At 39.4% G+C, this 17,478-nt stretch overlaps 1 protein-coding gene across 2 annotated transcripts in view; it reads right to left on the bottom strand.

Moving 5' to 3' along the window:
• The window catches only part of b4galnt4a (beta-1,4-N-acetyl-galactosaminyl transferase 4a), a 123,992-nt gene that overhangs the window by 32,517 nt on the left and 73,997 nt on the right, over positions 1-17,478 (bottom strand). For both annotated transcript variants that reach the window (XM_019278602.2, XM_027272887.1), the window contains exons 4-7: positions 14,319-14,414; positions 13,001-13,091; positions 11,340-11,440; positions 1,664-1,731 (exon numbers count right to left, since the gene is read on the bottom strand). In XM_019278602.2, coding sequence (XP_019134147.2) covers positions 1,664-1,731; positions 11,340-11,440; positions 13,001-13,091; positions 14,319-14,414 — 356 coding nt within the window. The remainder of the gene's footprint in view (positions 1-1,663; positions 1,732-11,339; positions 11,441-13,000; positions 13,092-14,318; positions 14,415-17,478) is intronic.

Below are 17,478 nucleotides of genomic sequence, written 5' to 3'. Positions count from 1 at the left end.
ACTACAGGCATAACTGTCTTGCACATGACATGAGTATGTGTATGTTATCAGTGGGCAGGATTGTTCATGTCACAGGAAAGTTGGAAACCTTTTGCTATTTTAATGTTTGGGAATTATACAGCAATGCATTCACAAGATACCTCATTTGATGCTGTTATTATTTATTTATTTATTGCATGATACTGTGGAGAGAACAATATCAGTATCATGGGTATTCCATTTAATTAGTTTCAAATTATAACTGAACGCCTGTGTAAAAGCAGAACACTGGTCTCACAAATAGTGAATGGGATCAGGGCCTGTGTAAATGTGTGCTATGTATTAGTAAGATGTACTAAAACTAATATCATGTAGCTGAGTCATCAATCATTTGGTCATCAACCACTGATGTTTCACAACACACTTACTGTCACCATACAGAGTGGCATTCACACGCCTGCTCCACCCATTTATTAACACTCCTGTCACCACTGCACTGCAGCCTGATTCATGAATATTTCAACCAGTAAACCTCTCTCTATTTCTTTGATACATCAGCCATTTGAATGTTTATTTCATCATCTGCTATGTCATCATTTGTACACAGATAACAGGGATATGCCTCAAATGCCCACTCTAGTCCCTTTGGGGTTTTTACTTTCGCCCTGCCGATGTCACAGCCAGCTTTCTGACGGTGATGATATGATTGCGTAATGTTATCACTCTACAACTGATTTTGAGGATTCACGTTGTGTTTTTAGAAAAGCATGATAAGAATGCTTCATACTCATCACAATCATCCACAGCTTTCTGCTTTTGAAGGAGGCATAACTGTAAATAACTAAACAGTTTTTCCTTTTTCTTGTTCGTGTTCATTATCCAACTTGTACCATTTAGAAGTGCTAAAATATTCTGAACCTTCAATACAAACACCATTGGCAGTGTGTGTGTGTGTGTGTGTGTGTGTGTGTGTGTGTGTGTGTGTGTGTGTGTGTGTGTGTGTGTGTGTGTGTGAATAATTTAAGGACGCACTCTGCAGCTTCATCCAATCAGGCAATTTGTAGGAACCCAAAGGAATAAAACCACCGTTTTAGGGTCTTCTCTCCTGCTGCATAATCATATCAACTTAACAATGTCTTTAGAAGCAAACTGCAGATCAGTGCTCATACTAAAGGGTGCTTTTATGCAAGCAGCTTCCAGCAATTAGTGACAGAGATATGTTGAATCTGAGAGGAGCTGATTAGATTAATACATTCTCATCTTACATTAGGAGAGAGAGGCCTTTCAACTGCTACGATCCTCCACACTCTGACACCTGATGAGAGCACTCTTTATACGTTCACTCATACATAGACGGAAGTACAGACAAAAGAGACACATCACCTGCTTTCCCGTTTTTAGTGAACAAGCCTCCTGAAGCAATTATGTTATAAAAGAGGCTGTAGGCCGACATGAATGGACTCTACACAGAGGATGATGGGTGCAGTCTGCTACTTAACAAGTAGCGAGAGACACTTTACCTGTAACAGCCACGAGGACGGTCCTCAGAGTAGCTCCAGTGGTGGTGTGCATTTGTCAAGCTTACTGTTAGATGTTAGAAGGGCTTTCTTTTGCTCTCTGCACTGGTTTGAGAGTGAAATAAGTGTGCCGTTAAGAAATGTGTGTGGTTGTCACAGGTACTTACTGCACAGACTTGGAGGACTGGGACCTGAACTTGCTGAACTCGCCTGGAGCAGTCCACTCTGTACCTAGCTGCAACACACAAGACAGGAGACACAGATCACAGCGTGTGAGAGAGATACAGAGTGCGAGCAGGGGATAAGAACAGCATAAGAAATGTTGAAGCCAGACTGAAGAGTATTCGCCGGAAAAATCCTTCTTAGGCACTGACTATGACCATATTCAGAAATTCAAGACCCTTTTAAAAAGTAAACAAATACAGAATAATATAATTTCCACAGCAGAACAAATGCACATCAACACAGGTGTAGCATGTCTAACCATTCCCAGGACTTTTTCATATTGGAGCCACATTTCCTTAAATCAGAGAAAAGAAACTAAAACTTAAATAACTTGAACATGAATAACTCTGAACCATTGCTGGTGCAACACAATCTGCATTAATGCCTCCATACATCCACATCCAATTACCAACAAACATTTCCTGTCTCCTCAAGGGGACCATGCCCACTTAGGAGACAGGAAATATATACCATTTCATATCATTGGCAGAGTTATCTTCTTTTATAGAGGCTCTCACACAATAGGTTATGTAAATGCAAGATGTAACAAGCAAATCCACCAAAAAAAAAAGTAATACAAAAGTCATTTACAATGATACCTAGACTCTATGTACAGTAATATACAAGTAAAAATGATTAAGTAGTTATACATGTTTCAGTTAGTCCAAGCATCATCTTAATATTAAATACCTCTCACAATTTTTATTTAGATTTTATAAATAAAATGTAATACTTTTGATACTTTTTAAGGGAACCCTGTATATCAGAGGGTTTCTGTCTGAAAACATGTAGGATTGCGAAAATTCTCAAAATGGACTGGAAAGGATGCTACAAGATTTGGATGGTGCCCTTGGTTGTGATAGCACAGCAAATGAAGAGTAATTGGGAAAGCAACACAATATTCCCCAGAAGCAACGGAGAGGCAAGTTCTGACAAAAAGAACTGAGCAAACAGATGAGAGCTAATGGCTATAAATAGACAGACAATCAGAAAGAGCCATTCCCTGCCAATACTGACTCTAAGAAGCTGACTCATTAGGACCCCTGGGGCCCCCATTTCAGCCAAATCAGTGCCCATTCATTTCCTCAGCAAGCCATCGCAACTTATTAGGCCTCCCGCTGCTGCTAATCCATAATGAAAGAATAAGACTAAGATCACAGTGGGCATGCCTTTAATTGTTTGTGCTGGCCACACTTCTGGGTTTGAAAGTGGTCAGAAAACATTGCTGGGTGTGGTGCTAATAGATCACAAGAGCCTTTAAGCTTGTAAATAGCTGCTGATCCTCACTCTGGGTACCACAATGCTTTCACAGAAAGCAGCACACACAACAACATGCACCTACAAGATAATGACACGCACACACACATATGAAATGACACTTAGTCAACGACAACTCTGAACATTATTTACTGGCATGAGAAGAGAGCTACTACGGGGAAGAAAACCTCAGAAAGCAGGCAGAGAAATCTGTCCAAAACCAACCAGACCCCTGGCAGTCTTAAAGCCTCTGAGAGTCTCTGTGAAGCAGTTGGCTGGCGAGGAGGAGGACACAATGTGTGCTACTGTGCCTTCACTCTGAAGCCCCCAGCATGCTGCTGCCATAGTACATTTCCACACCAACAGTTTCCTCACATATCCCTCCTCCAGCACAGAAGAAGGAAGAATGCCAGAAGTCAAATCACTGGGAGAGGAAATTTAAATGGAAAAAGTTTAAAAGGTAATAAATTAAGCTCAGTCAGCTAAACCTAATCTACGAAGTTTACATTTCTTCCAAAACAATATAAATTTAAATGTGCATTGGCATACAAACAATTGCAGCAAATAGCTCTTACATGGCAGACATGTTCACTCAAAAATGATGCGGCGCTAATATAGTCCTGGGTTTTTGTTACATGTTGCAGAGTTAGCACTGTACCTCTATAACATATATTCAATATGGCATAGTCCAGTGTGTTATGTTAGTAGAAGCTGATGTAGCCTCAAGACGCTAGACTCAAGCAGAGATAAACAGCAAACTACAATCTGTCTGGTAACCTCGATCTAACTCCACAGCACCAGATTTTTTCCATTTTAAAAATTGTAGTCTTAAGTGCCAACCAACATTGACTCGAATTACATCACCTGGGGCAGACTTCATGCAACTTCCCCTGGAGCCACAAAAGGCTTTATGCAACTTGTTTCCACATATACAGAAGTACTCCTGGTATATGTGATGTGTAAGTCAGTGTGCCTCCCCTTTTGTAAGCATTTATCCATAAGAGACCGGAAGGCTCCTCTCACTGACTGTCTGAAATACCAGTCACAGCATCGAATCAGCTTCCAAACAATATGGCTGCAGTGGTACACAACACAGCACACAAACTTGAGCTACCCATTTTACTGGTTAGTCCCTCTCCTAAATGTCAGATCTGGATTTGTATGTTTGTCAGAAAACAAACAATAATGTGGCTTAGCTTTGTGAGTACTGCAAAATGTGGCTTTTACAGACCAGTCAGTTCATTAACACACCAACACAGTAACCTGCAAATGCTGCGCTTGTTAATTATCTGCATCAGTCACAATACTCCCACTACTTTCTTTTGTACTGTCTATGCTTCTTCTTATTATTTTTGTTTGGAAAACAATGCTTGCATTTCACTGTGCATGTACTGAAGCACTTTGTTTTCTACATAAATAAATGAAAACTGTAACTCATTTAATTCCTAGTCTGCTTCAAGTTTTCATTATGTTTTGTTCATCTCATCCTGACTGTTGACAGGGACGACAGCAGAAAGTAGTACAGTAGAATCTCGTTTAAGCTCCTCTCTCTCAAAAGAATTACCGTTAAAAAAATGTCTGTGTCACTGCAAAGTGCTGTTGGTTTCTTAAGAGAAGCAGCCAACTTTTAGTGAAAGTTAAATAGCTTTGACAAATCATAGCTGAATGGAGTAGGCACCTCAGCAGAACATTAAAATATTTCAAAACAGAGGAAAGCAGATGCTATGACTTAAAACTCTGCACAGAATATAAATGGGGAAAGTTGCAAGACAATACTGTTAAAAAATGTCTCTAGTTATTTTACTTACATGTTTACATTCATGGAAAGAGATCAGATGAAAAAGAGAGTGATCACACAGCAGAGGCAGCACTGAAAAAAAATATTCATCTCAGCAAGTTATCTGGTGCTGGCTCTCAATACAGCAAAAAAAAATAAAAATAAATAAAAGTTTTTGTTTTAAAAATAAGTATAACCCTGACTCTAAAAATGTTGGGCCCTGTGTAAACTGTAAATAAAAAAACGACATTTTCAACCCATATTCGATTAAATACAGTACAAACCCAAGATATTTAATGTTCAAACTGACCAACTTTATTGTTTTTTTGTAAATTTTGAATTTGATCCTCTCAAATGCTCCAGAAATACCTATTTGGAATAGTCCATAATTAAACAGATTCATTGGTAACAGTATCATGATTGCATATGAAAGAGGCATCCTAAAAAGGCTCAAGTCGTTCACAAGGATGGGGCGAGGTTCGCCACTTTGTGAAAATCTGCATGGGCAAACAGATAAAGAACATCCAACCATCCATCCATTTCTGTAACCACATAGAGTCACCAATTAACCTATTAAATTTTCTTAATGCACAACTGCAAATAATTTCATCATCTATGATCCATAATATCATTAAAACAATCTTTGCACTAAAGAGGCAAAGTCAAAAAACAGCATAAATCCAGAAATATCACTGACTTCTCTGACCTGAGCGCATCTGAGATGAATGGACAAAAATTGGAAGTGTCCACATTTCAATTTGTTTTTGGAAATTGTAGACGTTGTGTTCTACCTTTTTTTGGAATCGGTAAAAAGAAACCTTTGTACAGGCAGAAAAAAATCATTTCATTTGTTTTTAAAACAACTTTAAATTCAGAAGAGAAATGTGAAAGCCAAAAACAAGTGACCTCATCTCATTTTAAAAGGCCTGAAGCTAAATATCACCTTGAAATAGAAATTAACTAAGAAGAATTAAGAAATGAATGCTTCGGACGAGTGAAATTCAAGAGAACTAAACCAACATTATATCTTTCAAACCTTTCACACTTTGCCGGCCTGACTTCCACATTTGTGATTGTGCATTGTAAACACAATGAACAAATAATACAGCATAGTTCATGGACATTTATTTTGTCTATCCATTTCCATCACTTTAATCTGTCAGCGGTTCTGTTCTGATCTTGATTCAAAAGTAAATTGAGGGTTTTAAAATATGTAGTCTCACACAAAGAAGACAGACGAGATTCCAGAATTAAAGGTTGTTCTTGTCAGATGGCTAATTAGCTGTATGTGAACAAAGGCAGCATTAGAGACATTGTTACAAGGACAAATAACAGTGTAGCACCTCAGTTTTCCCACGAGGGTGGCAGCCGTTCTCTGAGGCACGTGTGCACATGCAGTAAAGACACAGGAAACACGCACATGCATTTTTCACTGTACAGTGAGTCATTGCTTATTGAGAGCAGCATATCCTCACCAAGGTAGATGGGAAGTAAATCAGAAGGCTAGAAGCCAGGGAGTCATAAGGTGCGACACACACACCGACACACAAACGTTTCATAACACATCTTAAAACACAGCAACTCACTGACATATTGTCTTATTTTGCTTCTACTTAGTCTCCTCAGAGAAATAAGGCAAGGAACCTGGGGACCAAATTTCTTAAACTTAAAGCAGACGAACAACCCAGACACGCACCATCCTTGCTGTGTGCACCTCACCCACATATGGTACCTTGAGAAAACTCATTTTAGATGACCACTGGCCCTGAAACACTGAAAACTAAAACTGAAAACAGGGTGAAGAAATCTAAGAAATAATATAATGGAGCTATGGAGACATTAATCCTCTCTCTGTCAACATCTTTTCTTCCATACACTATTTCTTTCTCTCCATATAAAAGAGAGAAGTAATAGAGAAACAGCTGATCTGTCATGTAACTTCAGGATGCTGTTTTTATTTCTCTCATTCTACCTCACATTAAGCATGTGCATGAAGATGAGGCCGAGAGACAAGTCTAGTTACATTCATGCAACTCATGAGAAACATGAGATTTGACATTTGGAGGCGAGGATACCATTCATTTTGGAGTAATGGCCACATTCCATTTAGCTGGGTCAACGGCAAGACCCTGGTATTGTACATGGTTTGCCAGTTAATAACGTTTTTTTTCTTGCAATGTAAAAGTCTCTTGTAACCTGGAAAGCCTGCAGCTTGCCAGACATCTCTGAAATCTCATTTAAATTCCAAAGCTCAAGAAATACAGTGAACATTATTTTAGCTTTGGGAACTATAAATAGAGGCAGATTAAAAACATCCTATAATTCACAAGTAAAAATATATAATATTTCAAAGACAAAGCAAAAAGTATTACTATATTTTAACATTTTCTATCTGCTTTGACTCATTAAGGGACTGAAACTATTCCAGATATTGTACCTGTTGATGCATCACTCTACTTATGAACAACAAACATTTTGGCATGTCTGGATACAAAAAGCACAAATATAGCTTATAACATTTAATATGGCTGCCTAGCATTTAGGTGTTTCAGTTTTATGACCCTCTTATTTTGCATTCTAGTTCATTGGTTAAGTCGTTATTAATGTCATTAGTGATAGTGACCCAGGTAAAAGTTCAAGCCCCAGACTTTAAGGAGTTACTGAACATTAAAATGATAAATGGTCCAAAACTAAGAAGACACATTCGTATTGTAACAAAGGTTAAAAACAAAATGGTAAATTGAACATGGCTGTTTTTATTTCTTTGAAAAGGCTAAGTGTTTTAGCCGGGTGATAAAAACATATAAGGAAAAAACGGTTAATTAACTGACTTAATGGCTTAAGAAAAACATACTGATTGCAACACTTCCTGACCTCCACATAGAGTTTGGTGTCACTGGTCTAATTACAATCAACTTGATATGAAAAAAAAGGTAAACAGGTCTTGTCTCATTAGGCAGGAATACACACGTCTTCAAGTGAGACCACGTAGTTCATGAGACAAATGCATATAAATAAAGAGAAGGGTTCTGAATTGTTTTTCCCATCCTACAAAGGAGTCACTGATTTTCATTTGTTTTAGTCAGACATAAAAATCAACCTGCAGATAGTAATCTGTCACAATTATCCTCATGTCTGTTTTTATTGTTGTCAAAGTTACATTATCATGGTGGCTGGGCAGCTGAGTAGTTTGAACTGAACATTCTGTACACACTAATGTAACTGCAACATGAATAAAAGCAGACGTAGACGTGCTGTGATGGATTGCCTATCTCCAGAAGGTTTAAAATTTTAATCTTGGGGACATCAATTTTCTTCCCTGTTTGTTTTTTTTTTATTTTTTATGTCTTTCCGAATGGATTATTGGGTGCATGAAGGTTGCACATTTCAACTCGGAACTTCAACCAAGACGAAAACTAATTATACGCGTCTCACGGTTTTCAATTCAAAATGCTATTTACTATTTTTGGACAGATGTTGCTACCTGGCAGGTGTTACTAATAACATTAACAAAGGGTGTGCTAGTAAGCCATGACACTATCAGTATCAGGACACTGAAACTGAAGCAGCTGAATGGATTTCATCCATTATTTATTTTATTATTCACACCTGTGCTTTTCCGTCTGTGGGTTAACAGTCAATATGGAAAGTGGGTGTTTTGTTCTCTGATGTGGCATCATTTTGGAGCAAAACTCTTCATATATAATAAATATTACTAGAGACAAAGTCTAGCCTGTCTGATGATGAGCAACTACTGTCGCTATTGCTCATATTGATTACAACTCCCTGACCCAGTTTCCTGTGTGTCTCTGTCTGCCTGTTTGTCTTTTTCTGTGTCTGAACCAGACAAAATAAGTATCACAGCACATGTAACATTCATCCGTCATCGTGGGCACTCCACCAGTGCATGATACACACGAACTTGGACACACTTGCTTTGTGCTACTCTGCTCCTAAGGCTCTCTCAATATCAGACAAGCCCTGTTCTAGTTCTGTGGGAAGCTCAGCTGGAGCTGTCTGGACATACTGATTGAAGGAAAATCTCATTACAGATTAGCTGTGGGCAAAAAATATGATTAATGCCAAATACGGGACAATGGATGGTCCTCACTCACATTAAGTACATTCGTATGCGCAGAGATAACGTCCCTGCAGGACTGAGGAGAGTGTTCTTATTATAAATCGTCCTCCCCTCCTCCAACACGCTGACCAGAGCGAGCGGGTGCGCAAGGAACAGAGGAACCGACCATGACTCAAGGTCAATTTTGTCTTACTGGGTCTGTGCAAAAGTGCAAAAACCAGAGAACCAGGATGCCTTTGTAGAGAATGTCTATGTCTACATATACATAGAACCTCAAGTACATGACGTCACCTTTTCATTAAGATGTCCAGCAGGGGAATCAGGAGATATTAGTCACGTCTAGTACTTCATTTGAAAATCTAGCCACGAAGTGCTGACAGGGGTCTCCACAGAAATGGCACATCATCTCTCATACTCCTGTGACCACTGACATAAAGTAACAATCTTTTACAATACGGTGTGTATTTTTAGAGCAGTGAGTCATGAACAGGGCAGGAATTACAGCCAGTCCATTGGTGTGAGCAAAGATAACTATACAAATCATCAGACCTTGATATACTGCAGGAACACACACTCCAGTCATTTAAAGGTTTTATTTAAGTTATCGCTACATAAGTTTCTGCTAGCAAAGTGCTCCACACAAACACTATACCACCGGGTCAAATTTGACTCATTGCTTATGAAATTTAGATAACTTCAACTTATTGCAATAACTCCAGCAGCTGCAGAAACACCTCATGGAGGGATATGGATACATCCCCAAACTAGTTGAGTTTCCAGTTCTGATCCTCTAAAAACACAGAAGCTCGCTTATTAAGGTCTGAGAAATAATTGAGATTCCTCACACATCATCATCTATGCACTTCAGTCATTTTTTCAAATGCTAATAACAATAAATATACCAGAGTGTGTATATGTGTGTGTGTTTTATGGCTATGGTATAATGTGTTCACTGAATTATTATAGCTACATCCAAGCTATTCATTTAAAACAGATATAAGTACTAGCATAATTTGCTCATTTTCATGAGCAGTTACAAGTTATTATGAGACATTAAATAGCATAAAACGGTGGTAGGGGCCTTTTAGAGGCCTTAAAAGCAGGATTGGCATTAAGCCTTCTTTTCAGATTAGCGAAGCATAGCATTACCGGTTTTGGGCAAGGACCTCAGTATATACTGTATGTAAGTTATGCAAAAACGTGAACAATATTTCAAGTCCTCTTACAAAAAAAATCAGGACATAGCAATAAGACAAACCATTATTTTCTTTTCAGACTCTTTTTCCTAAACTCTTGCAGATAGATGGGTCACATAATGAGGGACAGAGCAGAGAGTTAGATTTTCATCTGTGAGACACAACGAGTCTCTGAAGACAGGGGAGGCAGTGAGGCCTGTCTGTCAGCCAGTGGCACAATGAATGATCCCTGGCCACAGCACTGCTCCCCTGCCATTACCTAGATGATATTTCTCCGCTGCTAAATGTCACATCAATATTCGCTGCTAGCTAATTAATCTGAGCTCCCATGGAACCTGACGGCATCTCACATCCTGTTGGAATACAGATGGCTCCAAAGCTGGACCTTTTCTCCTAACACACATTTGCCCAGAGCACTCACGTGGTGGAGTTCAAACACCGTGCAACCTCATGCATCTTTTCCTTCTTTAAAATTTAAGAAGGTCTCACTGAGAAAACTTTATTAGTGTAGGCAGTAGCATCACAGCTTGACTTTTATTCGATTGAAGGCAGAGGGTACTTAAAGGATACCCTTCAAGTAAAGGAAACAAAAAAGTGTTTTTCAGAGTGTTCTACAGGAGGATTTAAGTCTCCTGTATTCTGAGCTCTGTGTTGGAGGTGAGTGATACCCTGGATGTTAGGGTGCTGACATGAGGTGGGAGGATGATTGTTTAAGACGAACACGGCCAAACCGCTCAGTGTGTCCCTCATGTTGCTGTAGGTTGGAGCACTGGCAGAATAAAAGACTTCTGTTGTTGACTGGTCAGGACCAGCAACTGTCTCAGTATAGCTGTCAGATGGTATATTAGTCAGCTTTTGACCTGTACATTAATTAGCATATATATGTATACTTTTCCCATAACAAACTTTCATGTTCCATTAAATTCAAAAAAAGGGAATCCATTAAATGCCATTTATAGCTATGAGTCATCCTCAGCCTGAATATCATATCAGATAATAAAGCCCCTATGTAGTCTAATGATAAGGGTTCGGCTTTTTTGCACATACTGCATTGTGGAAGTGCTTTTTTCCCAGAGGTATATATTATACAAAGTGTTTTTTTGCTATTTAAGTCATGACATTGAGCTGTTCGAAACTATTTAGGCTCCAGGTGATTCAGTATTTTCCTGCAGTAAAATCTTGTTGCTAAGGAATCTTAGTTAAAACCAGGGACTGTATTCACAGTCTTGAAAACATGCACTCAGTGGATTGAGTTTTCAGTGGAGTAACTCTGTCTGTGGTTCAGCTATTATGAGTGCAGTACTTACCTGTCCTACATAGACCAGCAGTCTGGCGTTGAGAGGGCTCTCATCTGGACTCAGCCAGAACTCAGAGTTATCATCAGACGATACCGAGAACTGGAAATCACCTAGAGGGAAAAAAAATATGATCAAAGTGTGTGTTAGTGGAAATAGATATGTGTGATCCTAGATAAGCATAATCAGTATATAATCAGATAGGGCATGACCTTATAAAATAGATTCTGAAGGTGTAAAAATGTACCTAAAATATGATGCTCAGGCTAGACATAGACAGCACATTTAGCCAAATTGTTACTGTAACAGAATTTCTAATTCATACGAAACAACTTTGTGAACAGGAATAGACATTTGTGCAGAGATCTAAACCAGAAGAGAAGCATGGAAAGCAAACGAGCAGCTAGTTTGTTAGTTTATGTTATCTGTAAGCATAAATGTGGACATTATTTGATGATGTACAAGGTGGTGTACAAGTTGATAAAACTGTTAATAGTCATAGCTGCATAAAGTTAATTTCCTCTTTACTAATATGCACCTTACACTGCTGTTATACTTGAAATAGGTCTTGGTCTTGAGAGCAGTCTCAAGACCATTTTTTTAAGGGATTGGTCTTGTCTTGGAATTTTTACTCGGCCATGTCTCGGTCTCAGACAAAGAGCATTTGGGACCGGTCAAGGCCACAGCTGTGGGGATATTACTAAATTGCCTGTGCATTGTCTGATTCATTTGCTAACACGATTACCGTGATTGCGTAAAATAAATTCTCTGTTTCAAATGAAACCAATAAATTTGTGTTACTGTTACCGGCTGCCCCTCCCGGCTCCCCTTTGCCTGTACTACAAGAAAATGAATAAAACAGCAGAAGAAGCTGTGACTGTCTGGGAGGAAACGTCAGCCTTCTAAACCACCACAAGAGTGAATCTGCAAAGCAGCATCCCAAAGAAATCACAGCAGTTTGTAAATACGGAAAGGGTTTGCTTAATGAGAATTAATGTGGATTCTGAAGAGACATGTTTTACATTCTAAATGTAAATGTTATCTTGTTAAATCTAAGTCACATATATGAAATAAGTAAATTAAAATGATAAAGGAGTAGCTGCATGTTCAAGGATACACATATGAGATGCAGCTCATGTGGCATTGAGTAATACTAGAGTTTTTATATCTAGTAATCTGGAAAAAAATTATGCAGCTAACAGTTATTTAAGACTAAATCTACAATAGCATCTAAAATATTGTGTCTGGCAGTGTGAAGTGAAGGCCACTTGTTAGAGTGCTTGTCAGAATTGTGAAGCTATAGTGACCTTCGAACAATCACCTGGAGAGAGCCATACCTCCAGCAACACCTACATAAGAGAATTAAATGGTAACGGTAATCTAATTAATAACTTCATGTTCTGCAATTTGTGTAATGGCACTTGGGTGTTAATGCTTTTCAGTTCCCATAGCAACTGGGCTCAAGGTTAGGGCCATGAGGGTACTGCAGTGAGATTTAGCTGTGAGATCTTTGGCATTCAGCCCTAATAAAAACGTGAATATCCACTATATTACTGGCTCTCAAGTGGTTGGATTAAGAGGGCTGTGGAAATTGTCCACTCTTACAAAGGACACACACACTCCAAGGCCTTCTGCCTCAGAGGAGAGCTTCGCTAATAAGATGAGCTAGTTACCGTCTCTGTAAGGGTGAAGGAAACCAAATATTCTCAGGCCATAGTTCTTCCATTTCGGAGCCACTGCCAGCTTTTTTACCGTGGTTCTGGTCTGCAGTAAAAACAAAACAGAAATAAATTGAGTTCATTGATAACAAACAACAGATTACCAAAGAAAAAAAGCTTTATTAACCCCATCCACAAATTGATCATTCACTAAACCAGTAATGGTCTAGTCAGTTAGCAGTTGTAACTAGGCAAGTCAGGTCTGTCAAGCACTTGATCTCTACATTTGTTGAAGCGGTGTATGCACATGATGGGACTCTAACCCTTTAAAACCAAAAACGCAAGAGCAAAAGTATGAGAATTGGATGAAACTGTATTTGTATGCTATCACAACTAGTCAACTACTTTGTTACCAAACACAGTAACAAAGCGTTACTCACAATAGCGCTACAGTATTTTGTGGACCTGCATGCTTAGTGTAACTTCAGCACCTTTGTCCTGCTCTAATTACATTTGTGGAAGTTTACACGCAAGGAAGCCCAGCCGAACTTCCCAATTATCCCAAATTGTGCTTATTCAACAAACAAATCTCTTGTAACATTAAAAATGAAACAAACCGTTTAAAAATACACACAATAAAACACAGACTTCTGTCTAGTGTGTGTGAATATATAAGATAAGAAACCAACAGGGTTATGTTAGAATGAAATATAAGTCTCACCTTCCATTTTTCATTGTCATACTTCTAATACTAGGACAAACTAGCTCTACAGTGCCATACAAGAGGTATGCTGTTACCTAAGTTCCATTTCTTCTAAATGAATCATGATGAGAACGCTGGGATGCTTTTGCCTGGGAGATGCTGCTATAGCCTCAGTCTTTTAGCACATGTATGGAGTCCTAAGACCATTTACAAGGTTAAAATAAGTCAGATTGAAGCATATAAAAGTTGTCAACTTCCCAATGAAGCTACTGTTCACTTAATTAGGTAACTAGCAACAGCTGATCAAATCTGCTAGTGACTTATGCTAGTTATTCCAGCCTGTAAATTTGGCAGTGAGAAATTTTTATTATTTTCGTCTACCTCAGTCTTAAGTGAAAGTGTATGTATTGTTTCAAAAATGACTAAAAATATCTTGCGGTAACTCTGCCACTGTTATAACTGATAGCTGTGTATGTGCTGTGTGAAAATACGCTTGACAGGTGTAACAACAGCAACTAATGGGGTAGAGGTTTTGCAAAACGGACAATTTAATGTGCACTAGTGTTAATGCACAAAAATCACAGAACGATAGCGGGCAGAGGGTTGCCCAGTCTACTCTGTAATACTTACATGAGGGTAGAGAGGGAAGTGCAGGTTCTTTCTGAGTTGGGTTATAGAGGAGCCACACCAGTCCTCAAACACATGCAGGTTGGCCTGGCCCTTATACTGCCAACACACACACACAGAGGAGACAGGTTAGTGCATGAACTAACATCAGCAGCACATTTACTATTAAATAGCGCAGGTTATGCCTCAGCACTTCAACTCCCATCCCGACTGCAAGCATTTGTACTGGTTTCAGTAGATACATTCACGAGCTGGACTGTATGTAATTCCTCTCCACTATGAAGGAGAATTCCTGGTGAAACGTGAATGTAGCGTGAAGTTTCAAATGTTCTCACTGTCCCGAATAAGAAAAGGTGACAGAGAGCTTGTCACGAGTAGGGGGGTGGGGGGGGTGTCTGGAGCAGTTTGTCAGAGCTCATCCCCTGCTCCTAGTCTGACATTTGTCTGAATTACACAGGGAAATCACAGGACACAGCAAGGACAGATGGTGAAACCAGTCTGCCTTGGGGTATCGTTTCCTCGCTCTCTCTCTCTCTCACACACACAGACACACACACCCCATGTGTCTGTCTGCTCACATATGAGAAGAGATGACTCTCTGATGACTCGTGTGTCAAACTTACACTGCTTTGGGAGTAGTAAGTATTTTGGGTCACATACAATGTAAAAAAAGATCTATAGAGCCAGACATAGGCAGACTATCATTTTTCATATCCCTGCAAACACTTACACCAGTGTCGGTGTTATTGTTACACAACAATCACAAAGTGTGACATGAGGGCAAAAGGTTCAGATGCATAAATACATCAGCACACTGTAACTTTTCATACCGGCTGACTGACCAACATTCACACACACGCACACACTGTACACACATATGCCATCATTTTACTGTGTGACTAGCAGTCTCAGCAGGGTGCCACTGTAATGCTGCCACAGATATTTAGAAGATCACGCAGAACCTATGCAGGGAGCCAACTCTTGTTAATGAGTATGAAATGATGGGGTGGGTTTCCTTGGTTGGATCAAAGCAAAAGCTGGATACACTACTTTGGCCCCTCACTCGATGAGGGTAGATTTTCTGTGCGTGTAGAGTAGCTGCTAGCTGTATAGTCTAGTATGAGCTGTCAAATCAATCAATCAGGAGAGTGAGAGTGACCTCATGGCAGAAGAAAAAAACATCCTTTCATCACAAGGGTCAGACAGGAAAGCCTTTCAGGGTAAACACCTTTTTGACTGCTGCTCTGCATCCATGTCTACATTTAAAGGAGGAACATGTTGATGGAGGGTGTCATGCTCCTTCCGCTTTGCGCAGGCATTTTCTAACAGATGGTCTGACCTGAAGTGGTCCTTTTCATTTCTCTCCCGACTGTGCACGGTCAACTATGTGCCCCGCACATTGACAGCAGCGTGGCAATTACAGCTCATGCATTAACCATGAGATATTTTTGTTGTACAAACATGTCAGTCCAAAGCAGTGGGACTCCTGATTTTAGATCTATTTTCTCTCTCGAGAGAGAAACAGACAGAAAAATACAAAGAGGAAAAGGCAGGGATTTGTGAGGTCAACAGAACTGTATCAGAGAAAAGTGGGGAGTTGAAACAAGAGCATGAATGTCTGATGTTTAAAAAAAAAACAAACAGTGGCATAGCAAGGTTAAAGGGATTTAGCAGATGGGACGTGTCCCTGTGTAAATATGCCTTATGTAAAGCTTTTAATAGATTTCCTGTGGGTTTTAAAAGCAAAACCTTTTTCGGCCTGGCCCCCTCCTCACCTCCCTCTTGTCAAATAGCAATCAGAGGAAGGCTTTAAAAGTCTCTAATTATTCACACACACATGCACATATATCTCTGTGTAGCCCTGGAAAGGCCACAGGCTGTAAAGTCTTGTGTATAATTGGCTCCATTTTGTGGGTGACAACCCTGCAAGAGGCCTGTCTGTGCTCTGGTCTTAACAGTATGTGGAACGGGGCAAAAAGGAAGTTATTTTTTTTCTTCACTCTCTCTGGCTTAAACTCACACTGTTATCCTTTTGCCTTGCTCCTGTTATGTCATTTGGTTTTTACCCTGTGCTGTTCTCTGTCTCTCTGTCTCTACCTCTCTCTCTCTTTGAGTGCCACTAACCCTAATGTTGTCAACTCTTCCCTCTGACTTCTCTATTTCTGCCTCTTCATCCCTACATCTCTGTCTATGTGCTGTCAATTTCTCTACACTCAAGTCTTCAGTTTCCCTGAGCTCAGCTGTCGGCTGTCATCTCTCTGTGCTGTCTCTCTCTATTTCTTTTCTTCTTTTTTGTGTCTCCCTTTTCATTCCATAGTTCTGTAGCGTATTATATTAGTTTGTGCTGAGATGGTGACGTCTGTGCTTGGGTTTTTTTTTTTTTGGGGGGGGGGTTGGAGGTTTACTTGGTTGTGCTCTGGCAGCTCGTGTCTTTTCAAACACCAGCTCACATTCACATTCAGTGATTGGCTAAATAAGAGGCAGAGTGGCTGCTGCTGCTTTTCTTCCTTCAATCTCATTTTGTTGATTAATCCAAAACCATAGACAGACCTCTGTATCAGGTCTACGCCACTATGGGCATGTAGTGTAATTCACAAACATGGGGGTTCAGAAAGCACTGTTTAAATCAATATAAACTTTAGGCTGAGCTGCATGAGGAAAGCTCAAATCAAACTATACCAGTAAAATGTAAAATCTATATGCATCCATAGTCATTCCAAAAAAAATCAGCAGTAAATCCATTTTTTAGTAGATATTATAAATTATAAAATATTGTATGATATCACTGAAATCTTCCAGCTCACATTACAAAATGTCCTAGAGCTTTAGCTTGGAAAAGAAAACTGTAATATATATATATTTTTTCATAAATAGAGTTTGGAAAACTATCGTTTGGATATTTGTTACTGTTGTGGCCTGGACGGTCTCAATTTTTCACCTTTCTCTCTATTTGTCTGTTGTTTTGTCCCATATATTGTGTTAAGTTGCTACTGCTTCAAAGCAAAATAGCACCTATACCTCTATAAGTAAGAGGGGAGGAGAGGGAGATGGAGAGAAGCAATTAATGTCACCAGTCAGAATTGAAGTGAGGCGAGAAAAGATGAGAAAGGGGGACATGACAGAATCGCAAGAAACGAGCTGGATAAGAAAAGAGCTGATTGAT

This window comes from Larimichthys crocea, chromosome XXI (genome assembly GCF_000972845.2).
Source record: "Larimichthys crocea isolate SSNF chromosome XXI, L_crocea_2.0, whole genome shotgun sequence".
Lineage (NCBI taxonomy): Eukaryota > Metazoa > Chordata > Actinopteri > Sciaenidae > Larimichthys > Larimichthys crocea.
Note: the sequence above shows the minus strand (reverse complement) of the source record. Positions and strands in the feature narration are given on the sequence as shown.